At 33.4% G+C, this 17774-nt stretch overlaps 2 protein-coding genes across 3 annotated transcripts; one reads left to right on the forward strand and one right to left on the reverse strand.

Moving 5' to 3' along the window:
• The first annotated feature begins 1068 nt into the window (after window positions 1–1068).
• Window positions 1069–13554, forward strand: LOC111995108 (beta-galactosidase 17). The gene is made up of 19 exons (XM_024027013.2): window positions 1069–1311; window positions 2495–2599; window positions 3071–3266; window positions 4767–4855; window positions 7669–7749; window positions 8337–8431; window positions 8747–8817; window positions 9070–9160; window positions 9233–9350; window positions 9434–9526; window positions 9613–9661; window positions 9774–9961; window positions 10070–10141; window positions 10325–10474; window positions 10691–10741; window positions 11975–12134; window positions 12346–12491; window positions 12604–12669; window positions 13184–13554. The coding sequence occupies exons 1-19, from the start codon at window positions 1159–1161 to the stop codon at window positions 13307–13309; spliced, it is 2100 nt and encodes a 699-aa protein (XP_023882781.1). The 5' UTR covers window positions 1069–1158; the 3' UTR covers window positions 13310–13554.
• A 574-nt stretch (window positions 13555–14128) lies between these two features.
• LOC111995124 (uncharacterized) lies at window positions 14129–17237 on the reverse strand. 2 transcript variants are annotated; one of them, XM_065772085.1, is made up of 3 exons: window positions 17057–17237; window positions 14950–15704; window positions 14129–14495 (listed from the first exon to the last, which is right to left on the reverse strand). In XM_065772085.1, exon 3 carries the CDS (start codon window positions 14484–14486, stop codon window positions 14289–14291), a length of 198 nt encoding a protein of 65 aa, XP_065628157.1. In that variant the 5' UTR covers window positions 14487–14495; window positions 14950–15704; window positions 17057–17237; the 3' UTR covers window positions 14129–14288. The 2 variants fall into 2 exon arrangements, with proteins under 2 accessions (XP_065628157.1, XP_023882801.1); XM_024027033.2 differs by lacking the exon at window positions 14950–15704 and having other exon boundaries at window positions 17057–17234.
• Between the last annotated feature and the right edge of the window lie 537 nt (window positions 17238–17774).

Raw genomic sequence — 17774 nt, forward strand, 5'->3', positions numbered from 1 at the left:
TTTACACCGTGCTTGCTGTTTGGGATGCTCAGAAAATTCGGTCAAATCGAAAATCTCATTCATTAACCTTAAAATGTGGGCCTTGAGTGTAAAATAGATTACACTTCTATTTTACTTTCAAACTATTTCCAGTCAAGAGAGAGAAAGAGAGAAAGATTGAATCGAGTCTGATCATTGCCGCCACCCTCTAGATCGCCTCATCCTCCTCTCGATGTCATTAACACCGCCCTCTAGGTCAGATAATCTCCTCTCGATCTTGTTGCCGCCACTCGCCAATCTGCCTTCTCTTTCTTTCCCTCCGACCAAGCAAGGCTAGATCAGACACTGCATGTCATTGATCTAGTGCTCTTCTCTCTCTCATCTTACTTTTTCTCTCTAACTCAAACCAAGCCCCCAACTTATTTTTGTGTCCAATTTTTATTTTTATTTTTATTTTTATTTTTATCTTTGATTTTGTTGTTGTTGTGGTGGTGTTTTGGTGGTTTTTATGTGGTGTGGCTGGTGATGGCAACAGAGAAGTGGTGACGTATTTTCTCTCTTCTTGATCTGGATTTTGTATGGGTGGTGGTGGGTTGTGCTTTTTCTTGGTGGTGGTGGCTTGCTTGGGCTTATATTTATAGAAAATAGGAGCCTGTTTGGTAATGTTGTTTTATTTACGTTATTTGTAGTTTTTGAACATACGCGTGAGTGAAAAAGTGTGTGAAAATACATAAGATATTGTTTAAAAATTGAAAAAATTTGCTTAAAATGCCATACCAAACGACCCCTAGATTTTTTACATTCACGTCTAAACACAAGAAATAATTTTCCAGTGCAATTTCCACAACACAGTTAAACAGTATAAAACATTTTTCTTTATGTAAAATATTTTCAACTGAAATAATAAATTATTTTTTAATGCACTAATAATATAGTAAAATATGTGGTATTACGTTAAAAAATATTAAACAAAAGATTATCATTTCCACCAAAAAAAAAAAAAAATCTCTTTCAGCAACAGCCAACGGTCCCACGGGCCACGAGACGTCTGGCTTACTGCTGACTGAGCATTGAGAAAGAGGCGAAAAGCTAAAAAGAGACAACCACCTTGATAAAACAAAGACACGCGAGTTCCACTGTAACATCCTTCGTCAAACTCCAAATTTCTCAGCAATAATAATGGCGAGGAATCGAAACACAAGAACCACAACCACCTTCTTCTTCACCCTCTTCACTATCACAGCTTTCTGTTACTTCACCCCTGTCTTTGGCTTTGCTTCTTCCCCTTCACTTCCCTCTCACTCCCACCATGATCACTCTCAACACAATCAAGTAAGTGTCTTTCCCTTCTAGCTCTTTGGTCTTTATAATTTTTCTTTGTAAAATGCAATTCTATGTGATTTTGTTTCTGGGTTTTATGTTTCCGGGTTAGTTTGACTCAGTTTCAAAGGTTGATGGTTTTGTCTTCGTAAATGCAATTCTGGGTTGTATTGTTTCTGGATTTTTGACTTCTGGTTTGCTTGATTCAATTTCATTGGGAGTAATTATTAGTAGTACTTGCCTCAGGTGGAGTGTGTGAAATGAAAGCAACTTTTGATTTTGTGAAATTAGTGTGGAAGGCAAGCGTCAAGAGAGGAGAATATTTTTTGACACATTCATTTTTGGATAGGTTTTTGGTTCATTCAAGTCAAGTTTTCACAATTTGGAAATCAATACTGTGTTTTAAAGTTATTCTTAATTTTATGCTTTTATTTGTTCTTCAGCTAACAACTTGATTCTTAGTAAGAAAGTGACTTTCTTTCTGTGGACAACTGCTTATGAAGAGGAATATACAGTTGGTTAATTGGTGTTGCATGTGTAAGAGAAGTGGTGAATTTGTGGGCGATCTATTATACCATCATTCAGTTACTTATGATTTGTGGTCCTTTGGTTTTTCTACTTTTGAAGTGCTTTGAGTAATGCCACAGAGGATGTTAGATGTCTAGTTTGCTGGAAAGGGTTGTATAGGAAGCATAGTAATAGCATCAAGTGGTTTGTATTATGCGGGTGATTTGTAAGGGGCAGAACAATCAAACTTTGGAAGGCGTGGAGAGTTTTATCATAGAGCCTAAGTTTAGTCTTTTTTGCGTCTTTTATTTGAACTTTGCATGGGTTGGGGTTTACTGTAACTCTTTAGTTGATTTCATTGATAATTTGAACTTAAGTATGCAATTCTTTAGGAAGCTCTCCCATATAAGTTTTCCTTTCATTAAATAAAATTTTTATAGTGAAAAAGAAGAAGAAGAGATTCTTAGTTAAATGTTATAGCTTGATGGTTTGCAATCAAAACTTGACATTGTACTGCCCAGGTTTTGCTGATAATTGAATGGATAGTCTTTTAGCTGTCAATCATAGACGTGTAGCATACTTTCATGCTTGCTATACTCAACTGTTTTATTGACTTTGCAATTATTCTCCTGATTTTGAAAGATGCTGTGAGTTTAACTGGGTGAAATTTTTATTCGCTTGTTCTCAGGTTACTGCTCGAAAGTTTGAGATTGCCAATGACATGTTTTGGAAAGATGGACAGCCATTACAGATTATTGGTGGTGACTTGCATTATTTCCGGGTTCTCCCAGAGGTGTTCTTATAGCAAAATTGTCAGCAATTAGCAACTTATTGTTTTATTTTAGTGAAATGGCTGTATGCATCTGTTTTAGCTTGTGCTAGAAGGGAACCTCTACTAGTGAATGATATATAATAAGATCTAGAAGATTTATAATTCAACTGAACTTAATCAATGGGGATCAACAATAAGATACTAAAAATATCTATAGGATATGACAAAGAAAGTTGAATTTTATTGAGCTTCTGTAAAATCTTCACTTTACATAGTAAATGTATAGTTTCAAGTTTCACCATGATAATGGAACCTGTGGAGTTCCTCAAGTTGCACATACAAGCAAATATTCCCTTAATATCTATACTGAACTGACAAGGTTTTGTAATTAGTATTTGTCCCATGGAATGTCTTTGTTCAACACAAAATACCTCAATCAGTTAGAGTAAACTTTTTCTTCTTGTGATGTGGTTTTATCTTATATCATTGCAGTACTGGGAAGATCGATTATTGAGAGCAAAGGCTTTGGGTTTGAATACTATCCAAACTTATGTTCCTTGGAATTTACATGAACCAGAACCTGGAAAGCTAGTTTTTGAGGGGATTGCAGATATAGAATCATTTCTCAAGCTCTGCCACAAACTTGGCTTTCTTGTCATGCTTCGAGCTGGGCCTTATATATGTGCAGGTCAGCCATAACTGTTGGATCTAGGAGCTTTCTAATATGTATTGGGCTTTCTGAAATTATATATGCATGACTAGGTTACTAGGAAACATATTTGAACATAATTTCTGACATGTATCTGCACTCAGTGCATAATGAAGCCGAACATTTATTTTATGTGATCAATATGATCACCATTATGTAATTTTTTTTTTTAACTAGAAATAATACATTTAATGATATAAGCATAGGCTGTATTATTTCTAGTGACACTGTGAGAGTATCCACGAACATGAGATTTAGAGTTCGTTTAAGGGTAAGTCAGATAATCTTTATATTAATACTTTAGGAAATTACAAACCACCCGGCTTTACTTTTAAATATGGAACTCCCCTGAATTCTGAAATGTGACACATTACCCCCTGAATTATGAAGTGTGAAACATTACCCCCTTTGGTGCAGATTAAAATTATATTATTATGTTCAAGTGGTAAAGCCTGTATTCACACAACTCAACCTTCTTTTTAGCAATGCCCTACAGTAAGCCTCTATCCAGCAAGTGGCACACTACCAATTCAAAACCCTAACTTACCATTTGAGTTTGTCATTCACTAGACTTGCAACTGTAAACCACTATGAAAATCTCCACCCACCCTAAATCAGGTTAGAGAGGATGGAAAAAATGAAGGAAGGAGATAGTCGCAAATTCAATTTAATCCACATCACAAGGAGGTTATATGTCACACTTCACAATTCAATGTGGTTTTGTAATTTACGGGTAAACCATAGGTGACTTTTTCCCCCTAATACTTTTCTTTTCATTAAGACTTTCTCCTGCAGTTCATGGTACATATTTTTTTGGGCTCATTGTAAAGTACTTATCAACTGATGATACCTAGTACTGCTTCTGATCCCTAATCTTCATACAGATTAAGACATGATTTGCAAACATGTCATTTCTTACTTGGTGAACATTTTCATGCTCATGGTTGGGTTTATAGAAAAGGGTGACATGACTTGTATTTCTTCTTTCAAGGTCACTTAGACACAGCATTATAACTTTGCTAGTATCTCCATTTCAATTTCCCTTGGATGATTGATGATGGACATTTTTTTTATTTATTGGTACCTGCATCCATGGGTCATGAACCCATGATCTCACCTTCCACCTTGCTTGTAAAAGGGGAGAAGGTGCCTTTTGAGCCAGAGGTCATAGCCCATAAATTAATTTTCTTGGAGGTACTCCTATTCTATCCATCAAACTTGATTGTTCTTCCAAAAAGTTTCTCATCCTATTAGAGTTGCAAATTCCCCATTTTTGTATTACATTTATGAGTATTTGCACAAAGAGGCTTTTCATTTGGGCCTGGTACGAAGTGTGAATGTAAAAGTCCTACTTTTTTACTTATGTTGTTTGTTTGTTTTTGTTTTTTTTTTTTTGGGGGGGGGGGTGTTGAAATTGATCGTGAGATGATATTTTGTTGATATGACAATTAACATTGAGAAAATTTCTCCTTGTTTCAGAATGGGATTTGGGGGGTTTCCCTGCCTGGTTACTTGCCATAGAGCCAGCTCTCAGACTAAGAACATCAGATCCTGCTTTCCTCCACTTAGTATGTTTTCTTTTTGTATGGATGTTTTATAAGTTACAAATATCATCACATTAAATTGGTCTCTTTTGAACATTTTGCATGCTTAGTAAATAGGCCTCATGGATGTCATTTTTATTTGAGTAGAAGATAACAAGTTACTTATCAAGACACACACGCATAGAGAGAGAGGTAAAATTTTGATCAATGTGGTGGAAACCCTAGCAGTAAGTGAGTGGGTTTTTTCTTATGAAAGTGGTGACCTTATGTGACAACCAAAATCTATATAATATGAATTTAACAATCTAGCAATTGACAAATAAAGTTACCAAACCTCAAATTATAATTGAATTCCAAATAAGTAACTAAAAATCTATAAAGGTCATAATCCAAGCAATGTAAAAACAATTAAGACCTATGATTAAAACTAATCACAAATAGAATAAATATCATAGAAGCCTTAATTTCATCAAAATTTTCAAATGTTCTATTTTCTAGCACTACTAAGTACTCTGAGGCTTCAACTTTCAATTAAAAGAGAATAATCAGTGAAAGAATGAGTTACACACTTCAATAAGCCTTGGCTTATATATGACACATGATGGAATAGGGCCAAGCTAAGCATGAATATTTGGAATTTCATACTAACATAGCAGTCTCAAATATAGCTTAAAACTAAGCAAACCATTTAAATACGTTCATTCAAATTGTTGCACATTCATTCAAAGGCACATACGGAAATTTGACTAGTATACAATGTTACATTTACAGGTATCACATAATCTCATATACTGCCTATGAGTGGGTTACCACCATCCCCCTTGATGGTGATAAAACTTGTGTGCGGGTTTACACATATATTGATTAGAGTTAAAAAAACATATTATGGTTCACATATAGCATATTTCATAATATAGTGATGTTTATAGGAAATACAAATAATTTTCTAAAAATCATAAGAATCAATCCAAAACTTGATCTTATATGAAAGATCACAATTTGATAGGAATTGATCATAAAGATGTAGGATGCTTAGCCCTCCTAAGAGCACATAAGGACTAAAGAGTTTATGAAATATTTTAAGATTTTTAAAGTATGAAACCCCAATTTAACAAAAGAAACATTCAGTATTGGTTCTCAAGTGTGGAATACAAATATAAATCACTTTAGACTAAAGCAGCTTAATGAATAACCTGCTTTTGTTGAAAAACTTAGTTAAAAACTCAAACGTTAATTAAAGTGGCTTAGTTGAGAAAATCATCTTTAAAAAGAGATAATGACTTTGTTTGAAATAATGATATTCAAAACTTTCATATTCAATACTGTTAGAATAAAAGTAAAATGATCAAAGTCACCCTTTCGTAATAGTCTGAGCTTTTGGAACAAGTGATAATTTATCACGATATTATAGTAGGGATCCTGAGTTTGTATTCAGTCTCCACTTTACTTCCCATTAAAAAGTTAAAATCCCACATGTTGGGCCCCACTTATTAGGGGGGGTTCTAGACACACTTGAGGGGGAGTGTTAGAATAATGGTTAAATGATCAAATTCAATATTTTTTAATAGTTTAAGCTTTTAGGACAAGGGGTAATTTACTAGATACTATAAAAATTATTTTAAATAATGTTCAAATCATAAATTTTAAGACTTTTTTTAGCAATAAGTTTTGGCCTCAAGGGGAGGGGAATGCAGATTCAAATTAGTGACCTTAGCTTCACGAGGCATTGTCCCACCCAATTGTGCTACCCCTTAGGGTTATCATAGATTTTAAAAATACTTAATCTGAAAAATCTAATTAGCAAAACTCATGCATAATCACTTATATTTCAGACCTCCATAAAATGTAGAGAGTTCAGCACTCTTGTCTGTAGTCTCAAGTTGAAAGCTAATCATGTCTGACTTCAGTCTCTGGAGAAAATCATGCTTTTCATAGTCTCTAAGGGTGCCAACTTCTAGGTAGAAGTTGACTGTAGTGCAGTTACTGTCTGTGCTAAGTGCACTTTGCTGAGTCCTTCAGTAGCACAGACTTAAAAACTGAATTTGGGAATGAATTTTACTTTCACACTGGAAATCTCAATATTTTAAACTCATTACCTAAGAAGTTAAACTATTCACAAATTGGAGCAAGTATCGTAGCTCGAATTTTTGTTTTTGTTTAGGGACTGTTTTAGTTAATTTATTTAGCTATCTTTTGGGCGGATTTTGGGACTGAACAAAGATGTTTTAAGGTAATTTGAAGGCTTCAAAAGTGGTTACTAGTTGTTAGTGGCTAAACAAATTGGGGGAATTTCAGGTTTTGGGACTTGTAGTGTATTTTTTGTTTGATATAGTTATTAGATAGTGTTAATGCATGTGTTCAAGTTAAACATACAAACTTAATATATCCTCAATTTCTAACTTTTGTTATAAAGAGTACAAAATGGAAAGGTCCTTCCATTTCTTTCCATGTAACAGATCTTACTAAAAATAATGGAAAGATAAGTTGAAACAATTTTTTCAACGTGTGTGTGTGTGTGTGTGTGTGTGTGTGTGTGTGTATTACAAGCTAACCTTTGCTCTGTAAATTTATGGTGTATTGAAAGAAATTATATTGCAAAATGTTGCATTTAATCTGTGTGTGCTATTGTAAGATACTAATTTATAAGGCCATATGGAAGGTTCTAAAATGAGAATGAAGCGAATGCTTTTAGCTGACAATTCTATTTTGTAGCTTCTGCTAAGTTTCAATGATTTTTTAGTTTACTCTTTTGAATTATAAAATTATTGTGTTTCTTTTGATTGTTCTTAACTATTCAATGTTTACTATTAAAATATAAATATTTTGAACTGTTTAAGGTGGAAAGATGGTGGGAAATCCTACTTCCAAAGGTAGTTCCTCTTCTCTATGAAAATGGAGGCCCCATTATAATGGTTCAGGTATGTGGATGTGTTACTTTCTGACTATAATTTTTCCAGTATTATGTATAATGAATGGGAAAATTTCAAAGGATTTTAATTGAAATATCAGTTCCAAAAAAAAAAAAAAAAAAAAAATCATTGCAAAAGAATACACTTGATAGAATGCACTTATTTTTCCTCCCTTTCTTTTGGAAACATGGTTTGGTGATTACTTCTCTTCTGTCAACATTTTTGGTAATAAACCTCTTCATCTTCCAGTTATATGACTGAGGAAAATACCATAAAAAGGAAATGGAAGAACTTGCAGATGTCTATATAGAAAGTAGGGTTAAAAAAATATGAAAACTTCCCTTCACTATCTTTAACATTTGGAAATAGAATGATACTCTTAAAAAAGTGTGCACATTATATACAATGGAATTCCCCTAAATCAAAGAACAGAAAATTTATGAACATGATCTTGAAGGCATCATAATCATAGTTCAAATTTTTGAATTTTTCTTAAAAAAAAAAAAAAAATACAATTTTTTTTTTGGTATAAAAAAAAATACATTTTTTGATTTTAATGATAGTACGATACCACTAAAGTGAGGTTATTTCAACAGATTGAAAATGAATTTGGTTCATATGGAAATGACAAAGCTTATCTTCATCACCTTGCCACCTTGGCCCGGGGTCATCTTGGAGATGATACAATTTTGTAAGAGGCTTGCTCTATCTTCGGATTAATCTTCTTTGTTCTACATAGAAAGATATCAATGTTAATCTCATAGAATTATGAATGCATTTGCAAAGTTTCATTCTTTTCAGTGCTTGATTTATTGCACAGTACCTTCCATAATTTTTTTGAAACTTTAGCATGGGCTAATGAACTTACACCTTTGTCTAATTTAAGCATGTTTTCCTCTATATTAACAAAAGGGGATCCAAGTAATGTTTCGGGAATGCACATTGAATCATTGAGTTATTGTTTGACCATTTATCTTTTTTCTTAATTTGATCTTAATTGTTTCAGGTATACTATAAATGGAGGGACAAGGGAGAAACTTGATAGAGGAACAATTCGTGAAGATAATGTCTTTTCAGGTAAAGTTAAACATCAATGTACTCTAAATTTTCCAAGTTGTGAACATTGATCTTTCTCACATTTTTCTTTATTTGTTACCATGTGTTTATTTATTCAGTTATTAAAATAACATATTTGACGTATATTTTTTGTTTGTATGTGAATTTACTTCTGTTTGTGCGTGTGTGTGTGGGTATGTATCTGTATATGAATGCAAATTACAATCATCTAAGTACTTTGCTCATAACTTACTTTTTCTCTCTGATGTGTAGCGGTTGACTTCCCTACTGCTTCTGATCCTTGGCCCAGATTTGAGTTACAAAAGGAGTTCAATGCCCCTGGAAAGTCACCACCACTTTCAGCGTAAGTGTCTTGCTAATAGTTATTATTTTTAGATTGATCACTGGTTCAATCTCATTATGCTTGTTGCTTCAGGGAGTTTTACACAGGTTGGCTTACACATTGGGGAGAAAAGATTGCAGAGACTGATGCTGATTTTACAGCATCTGTCCTGGAAAAGATTCTGGCAAGAAATGGTTCTGCAGTGCTATATGTATGCTCTAAAATTCTAGCATCTTTTTCCATTAAGTAATCACTTATATGGTAATACTTTGATCTAGGCTTTGTAATTTCCAGATGGTACATGGTGGTACAAATTTTGGATTCTATAATGGGGCGAATAGGGAAGATGAGTCTGTTTACATGGCTGATATCACTTCCTATGATTATGTGAGGAAAATATTAACTTGTTTCTTATAGCTTTTATATTGAATTCCTGTTTTGCACTATACACAAACTAATTCATGGTTTTCTAGGATGCACCAATTAGGGAATCTGGTGATGTAGACAATGCAAAATTCAAAGGTTGGTATCTAGTAGTTTCCCCTTTGAGCCAGCATGAATCAACTCAATTTTATGTTGCAAGTCATGATCATGGAAAAAGATGGTCTAATTATGAAATTTCTACTGCTTTCAGCACTTCGAAGGGTTATAAAGGCATACAGTGCAGTGCCTCTTCCTTCAGTTCCTTTCAATAATGAAAAGACAGGATATGGGCGTATTCACTTACAGAAAAAAGAATTTTTGTTGGATATAGTTGATAGGATAAGTTCAACTGATGTGGTTGAATCTGGAAACCCAATGTCAATGGAGTCTGTGGGACAGGTGGGTAAGAATCATATCCAGCGGATTCCTTTGAATATAGCTTCTTCATAGAGATCCAAAACTGCTGAATGCTAAATGTTGTTGAAGTTGAATGTTCTTTGTGTTCAGATGTTTGGGTTTTTGTTATATGTCTCTGAATATGCTGCAAAGGATGATGGGAACATTCTGTACATACCAGAGGTGCTGCCTTCCCTTTAGTATTTTTATGCTGACTAATTCAATGTTTGCTTTCTTGTTATGAAATCAGAATAATAGACATTTCTTTCTATTATCCAAAAAAGAAATGCTATTATTGTTGCATGTTAGAAATTAGAATCTAAGAAATTTCACAGAAGAAACTGCTCTAAAATATATTATCTGCAGGTGCATGACAGAGCTCAAGTTTTTATATCATGCTCTTCTGAAGATGATGGTGGAAGACCTATATATGTTGGCACAATTGAAAGATGGTCAAATCTAACACTTGGCCTTCCTAAAACTGAATGTGTCTCCAACATCAGCTTATATCTACTGGTGCTTAACTACTCAACTACTCTCCTTTTGTTGTTACTACTATAATAATCAAGCAATTTGACTTAGGGTTTTAAGATTGTTCTATTTACTGGCTTGGATTAATTAATAAAGCTAATACTAATTAAGAGAATCAATATCCTGTGAATTCTTTGATTCTATTATTTGATGCTATAAATTAATCATATTTTCCATTCTAAATCTTTTGTATTCTTGTAGGTTGAAAATATGGGTCGCATAAACCATGGCAACTACATTTTTGACAGGAAGGTAAGGCAACTTGTAAAATAGAAAGTCGTATTTTTGTTTTTTTAAATATGATCTGAGTCAAGAAGTTATTGATGTTTGTAAATGCTATTAATCCAAATATCTTTATATATTCCTTGATTGTGGATAGAAGAGTTTCAGTCACACATATGTCATTGTACATTGTGTATCCAAAAGAGTGCATTTTGGAGAACTACTTCACTGAATTATAATCCTTTGTATTCAAAGCATATTAATGTAGATTAGAAGAGAATTCTGATGGTTTGAACTCATTAATGTTAAAAACAAAGAAACAAATTCGTTCATGTGTTGGGTGATACAGAAGACAAATCCTTTGAATCTCAGACGTAACTGTGAAGCATATGTTGCCAAGATCATTGTAGTTCAATTGGAACTTTCAAGTGTTTCTAATAGAGACATCTAAGGCTCAAATCCCCTCACCACCAACTATCAAATTATATGTAAATCCTTATATGTCTTGTTTACTTATTAAAAAAAAAAAAAACTGTGAAGCGTGTTTATCTATACAATTTTTTTGAATAGTTTCTGTGAAGTTGACATTAACAATAAAAGAAAGTAGCTATCAATTTAATGTGTTACGTTACAAAACTTAAGTTGTAAAAAAAAAAAAGTTAGAAGACTAAAATATGAAACATTAAAAGGATCTTATAAGGTAATACCAATACAAGTCCAAACTACACAATAAGGATTCATTTCTTCTTGCAAATCTTATAAGGTATCTCATCTTTTTAGAAATTTCTAGATCTGACACTGATTCTTTAAATCACATTGCTGAATAGTAACAAATCATAGTCCAGGATGGTAAGGATTCATTTTCACTTCAATGAACTCTGGCTCAAATCTACTTCCTTCTCTCAGAAGAATGGGCGAGGGGTGAGGTTTTGGGTTCAAAATCCATTTGGTGTAGGTATAATGTACCAATATAATAAAAAATCATCATCACCCTCACCATCACCTTTGTCATCATCGTTATTTCTTTTCTGAACAATTGGTTATAATTATGTATGTATGTATGTATGTATGTATTTATGAATGTACAGTTGTATACACACTGACACACAAGTGAGATAGTCTCTGTTCTATAATTCTTTCCTGTACTTCCTAACTGAAATTTCAATATTTCACTTGTTTCTCATTCTATTGACATCTTTAAAATGACAGTTCCTCCTGCTTCAACAAAAAATATTTAACTTGTCTTTTTTGCTATTTTGGCAGGGTATTTTGTCTTCTGTTTATCTGGATGAGAGAATTCTAAACCAATGGAAAATGATCCCAATTCCTTTGAACAACCTGAATGAGGTCCCAAAAACCAATCCCATCATTCAGGTTGCATATTCTGAGTTCACAGATGTATCAGCTCACAGAGGAGCCAAAGGTAAAATCTAGTCTGTTCTCAGATAATGATTTTAAAAAAATTGATTCACTATTCTACTCATTACTTTGTTTTTTCGAGTTACCATCCCTGGTCATTTTTTGTTTAGTCAAATAACAAGTCCAATACATGTTCCAAGTATGCATTAGTTGTTGACATTATGAATAATTGAGAGAAGACCATTGATGAATAGCCATTAATGTTCCATATGCAGAGAATGTTACAAAAGAACCAGCATTCTATGTCGGCCGTTTCTCTATTGACAAAGTAAACCTTGTTAATGACACATCCATATCATTCAGAGGTTGGGGTAGAGGGATTGCATTTGTCAATGGATTTAATATAGGAAGATATTGGCCGGTAAACTTCCATTTCCCTATTTTATTTTGTTCCTTTTTGTGTTTTTCTTGCATGGTTTGATAGTTTGTTTTGTAGTTACTCATTTTCTTTGACAATTGGTACCTTTTTGCAGTTGAAGGGACCACAATGCAACCTTTATGTCCCTGCTCCAGTTCTTCGGCACGGGGAAAATGTTGTGGTATGAGATATCCGAAGCTATTGTTTTCACCCTTTATTTATCACATATTGATGTTCTCTTTGTGATAGTTTTCCTGTCAAATTTTATTTTATTTATAAAGTCCTGTCAAATTATTTAGCCTTTAAATTATTTTCTAGCTTAGTGATCATAGCTGGTGCTGGCTTTATGTATAATAAAGTATAATTTATAGATTATAAAATTGGCGAATTGCAAACATGTCACAAGCTGGTATTATTTGGATGATTTTTGTATTGCAAGGGAAGGCCCTAACCTTTTGTCTTTTTTAGCCATGTTGGTATAAGAGTATCATGCTTAGTCCCTTAAGCAAAAGAGGAGAAGTATACTACATTTCTCTCTCTGGCATATAACATTTATTATTATTAGGAAAAAAAAAAATGCTCCTTGCCTCCTGAGATGTGTTGGTAACTCATATTATCTTCCCCTTTCAGATTTTGATACACTAATGTTGTGTTTTTCCAAGTCTTAATGAATTTTTTGACGGTCTTGTTTACAGGTTGTACTTGAGTTAGAATCTCCAAATGCTGAGCTTGTGATAGACTCAGTTGATCAGCCAGACTTCACATGCGCATCAAGTAAATCGAACTTGCATCGGCTGGAACAAACCACGTACACCATGTAATACAGATTACTTTGGTCCTTTCGCTTGAAAACACGGAAAAGGTGGAGCTTTTGATCTCAATTTGGTCCTCTGGACCTCTCGAAGATCTCTTCCATGCGCGGTTGTCTATAGCAGAGAAGAATGTACCATTTCTTGTAATACTCCTCAAACCAAAGGCAAAGCAAAAGATATACTGTGTATTTTTGTGTATAACTTGACTGTACAATGTAACGTTTAAGATTTGTATTGTATGTCCATTACAATTAGTATTGAATACACAATCATAAGCACGCATTACTTAAAAATAAGAATTTAACTAATAATGGTGCAATGCATCTAAAAAATTAGTAAAATGAATATTACTATAAATTTTTCTTTAAAAAGAAAAAAAGAAAAAAAGAAAAAACACTACCAAGGGGTAAAATCAATAAAATTAGTTTTTTCATAAATAAAATAATTTTCTTTTAATGAGGAGCTACCTTAAATACAGTGTGCATTGGATCACTGCTAAATAATTACAATATGAGGGAAAACTCGATAAAATTAGAAAAATATTACTATAAAGGATAAAAATAAACCATATGATCCCCATGGGCTGGCAAACAACACTAACAAAATTAATAGGTCATTATGAAGTATGATCAATTGTTATAAACTTGAACAACATTTACACTCTTCATTCAATGTAAATCAAACAATGTCTATGCTTGAACAACATCTGCACTATTCATTCAATGTAAATCAATCAATGTCTATTCATTTTATTTCAAATGGTTCGCTCATCAGCTTCCAGTCAATCTTACAATTCAAAATTTTCATATATAGCCGAGTTGTTGAACGTAAATCCACAAAATGTCATCTCTTTTATTTCATACGGTTTATTCATGGTCTTACATCAAGTTTACAATTCAAAAACTTCAAATATAGCCAACTTATATTCCACACGCTCAATGGAACGTGGCTCTACTACATAATTACTAGGTAACACAACTACAAAAGGTCATTTTGAAGGCTGCTTAGACTCATCCTTTTGTTCCTTCTTTGTTGACACAGCTGCAGTTGCTGCTGCTGTCATGGCGGCAGCTGCTGCACCTATCTTTGCACCACCTGCAGCCTTCATTACACCAGCTATTTTTGCAAATGCTGCTAGTCCTCCTACAAGTATAGCCCTCAGGGCAACTGTTGGTTTTACTTCCATATGTACTACCTGCAATTGCTAACACCATTAAATTTGGATGGTTGTACCTACCATAATGAACTATGGATAAATGTTAGGTGAACCATAAAACAGACAAGATACTTTTTATTTTTCTTTTTGGTCTGAAGAGAAGTTTTTAATGGAAGTTTTTTTAATCGAAAAATTCCTTTAGACTACATAGCTAGTAATAGAAGCACTTCCTCCCCCAAGAAAAAAAAGAAGAGAAATATGTCATCAACTACATAATCTAGGATGTCATGATCACCCTAGAATTTGAGTTGGGAACAGGGCTGGTACCTAGGTCTTATTCTGGACCGAAAAAAGACAACAAATCTCAAGATCTATGTTAGACCTGATTTTCATCCTAGAATATGTCAAAGTTGTCAAAACAGGTGTGTCCAAGGTTTACAAGAGGTTCAAATTAAAGATAAGAATATTAAAATTGATTTTGCCTTTCTCTTACCTGTCTTCTAATATTGATGAATCGAAGTATAAGATATAATCTCCAACAAAACTGATGCAGGGAACATGGTCACAATTAATACTGGTGGATGGTATTTGGTTTGGATTTTATTTTGATTTTATTTTTGGACTTATTGTAATTGATTACATTATTTTTATTTCTATTTGTTGTAACCTTGGAAGCCGTTACTTAAACACTCCTGAAAAACACTGGCACATTGAATGGGATAAATAAAATTTGAATTGATAATCATCCTAGCTTGGTGGTTATTCCAAGCAACTATAGGTTCACCTAGGGCTGAAGAAGGTTCTAAGGGTTGAAGTCTAGGGTTTTTCCTGCTCTTCTTGTTTATTTTATACACGTGTTCCCTTTGCAAACCTTAGTACATTCTGTTTTCTGCAGGAAACCACACAGGTCATAGAGCTATTAAATAGTGAATTTGTAGTAGGCTTGGCCTCCAGCTCCACTTCAATTCCCCCTTTACATGTAACCAAATCAGCCGATATGGCATATTCCCACCAATTTGTTGTGTTATAGAAATTATTCTGCATGTCTTGGTAGATACCAAACTGATTTAAGGTATTTAACCAACAACTTAATCTTGGAGTTCCGTATCAAATCCAGCACACTTTTCCATGCAACCAAATTCAGCCTTGTTGGCAACAGTGTCAAAATATATGATATTCAAAAATGACTGCAGACTAGCATCCCACACCACCACCCACACTGTTATGAAGTCTCCATAATTGGGTATCCTGAAAAACCACAAACTATACTAGCTAAATCTGATGGCATCTCAACAGCATTTATTTTCTTGAGATAAAAGATATATATATATATATATATTTCAGAAGACTATTGGTTTTTCAAGGCATTCCTGCATCATAATTACAATTGGAGAATAACTTCATATCTGGCAAATCACATCTACTCATGGCAATCAGCTGGGAGTAGTGCATTCAAGAACCTAATGACATAGGATAATCATCACCAACAAAGACTACAAAGAAATAGCATAGCTTTGCAAAACTTGGCTCTTCCAGAAAAGGTCTATGTTTTCTAAGTTATCCAACAAGATTCACTCCCCTTCCACCTTGGTCTTTAAAAGTGATGTGAACCTGATCAATATATTTGGTGCTGACTGTTAAGGACAGATCGACAACATTATTCTCACATGTTTTCTAGTTCATTGTTTCAGTGGATTGCAGCACCTTGGCGTGCTTGCAATAGCAACATTGTTTTCGCTCCACCAATCTCAGCAGCCCCTTAATATCAACAAAGTGTTTCAATACTAATAGATTATACCCACAAGCATAACATCATATGTTCAGAAAGAACAACCCCCATCCCGGTAGAATTTAAAAATATGCTGATTAATGACATCCTAATCGTGGCAATACTAAGGTTGTTAAGAGAGCAACTACTGGAACGCACCTTGCCCTGCCCTCTCTATTTTTCTTCCAGAAAACAGAATAATCTAAGATATAGCATTCTGGAAGAAAAAAAAAATGCTGATTCTTGCTTAAGAAGAAGCAGGAAAAAAGTACTTTGTACTAACCAAACATCACCTAAGTTTCCAGCCACTGATTTTGATTATTCAAACTGCATACAAATTATAAGAGACCCTACAAAAGGGCCAAAAATGAGGAAGAATACAAGCACATAAATCTGATCTGATATATGTTTTAAAATGAGTAACTCATGGGAAATAGCAACATTTACATCACATAGAACATAGGCATAGGCACTCAGACTCGCTGACACTACAAGAGGACATGCATAGCTCTGCTATTTGCTCACATCTATGGAACCAAGCCTGGAAAAAGTAGCCAGAAGAGACAACGTTGACAAAAAATAGACTTTCTGTTCCTCCACATGACATTGATTTCCCCAAAAATAAAACACATTCATTTATTCTTATTAGATTCTTTCTTGACTGCAAAATTTGTTGGTTCCCACAAATCAAGCAAATTGAACAAAACCCAGATGATATTTCCATTCATATATCAAGTTTCATTCGTCAAGAATCAAAATTTAGCACCAAATTTCACAACCCAAATACCATATACAGGAAAATGTAAAGAGTTTTAGGGAGTGAAAAACCAACCTAAAGAACTGGATCGTCTTTGATACAAAAGTTGAAGCTGTTAGAAAGAGCTGTACGGATTTCAAAGATTGTACAGTGTTTTCCTCGTACCTCGGAGCAGGTGTGATTCTTCAAGCACTCTAGCTTCTCATGGTAGAGCGAGGTTTGCAATTGTAGCAACCTAAACGACGACGTTAAATAAGGGGCGCCGCATTTTAAAGGCTTTAAAAAATGAGGGCAATATGACTTTTTTTAATAATAATAATAATAATAACTTTTATAGAAAACTAAATTGTAAAAAGTTTTTGGTTATTTTATTTTTTCAAATAAATTTTAAATTATTATTATTTTTTGGTAGAAAAAAATTATTAAGTATGCTTGGTGCTAAAGTATTAAGTATTAACACTATATTTAAGATTTTATAAAAGAGTGGAATAGTAATAAATTTACTAGATTAGAAATGAATGGAAATGAATTATGTATTTATTGTTTTGATTTTGAAAGGAAAAGAATGGAATAGAAACTAACATTGTTGGAGAGTTGAATGGAAATGAATGAAAAGAAATCATTTTTATATGACATTACTATTATGCCATTTGTTTAATAAATAATTAAATATAGAAATATAAGTTAAGATATAGGTATTTAATAATATCTAATATTACATTTCTACAAAATAAATTTTTACATGATTAATCTTTTCTTTTAATAATTATTGAACCTTTTATATTGTTTTGAT

The sequence above is a fragment of the Quercus suber genome, unplaced genomic scaffold (genome assembly GCF_002906115.3).
Source record: "Quercus suber isolate HL8 unplaced genomic scaffold, Cork oak 2.0 scaffold_53, whole genome shotgun sequence".
In the NCBI taxonomy this organism is placed as follows: Eukaryota; Viridiplantae; Streptophyta; class Magnoliopsida; order Fagales; family Fagaceae; genus Quercus; species Quercus suber.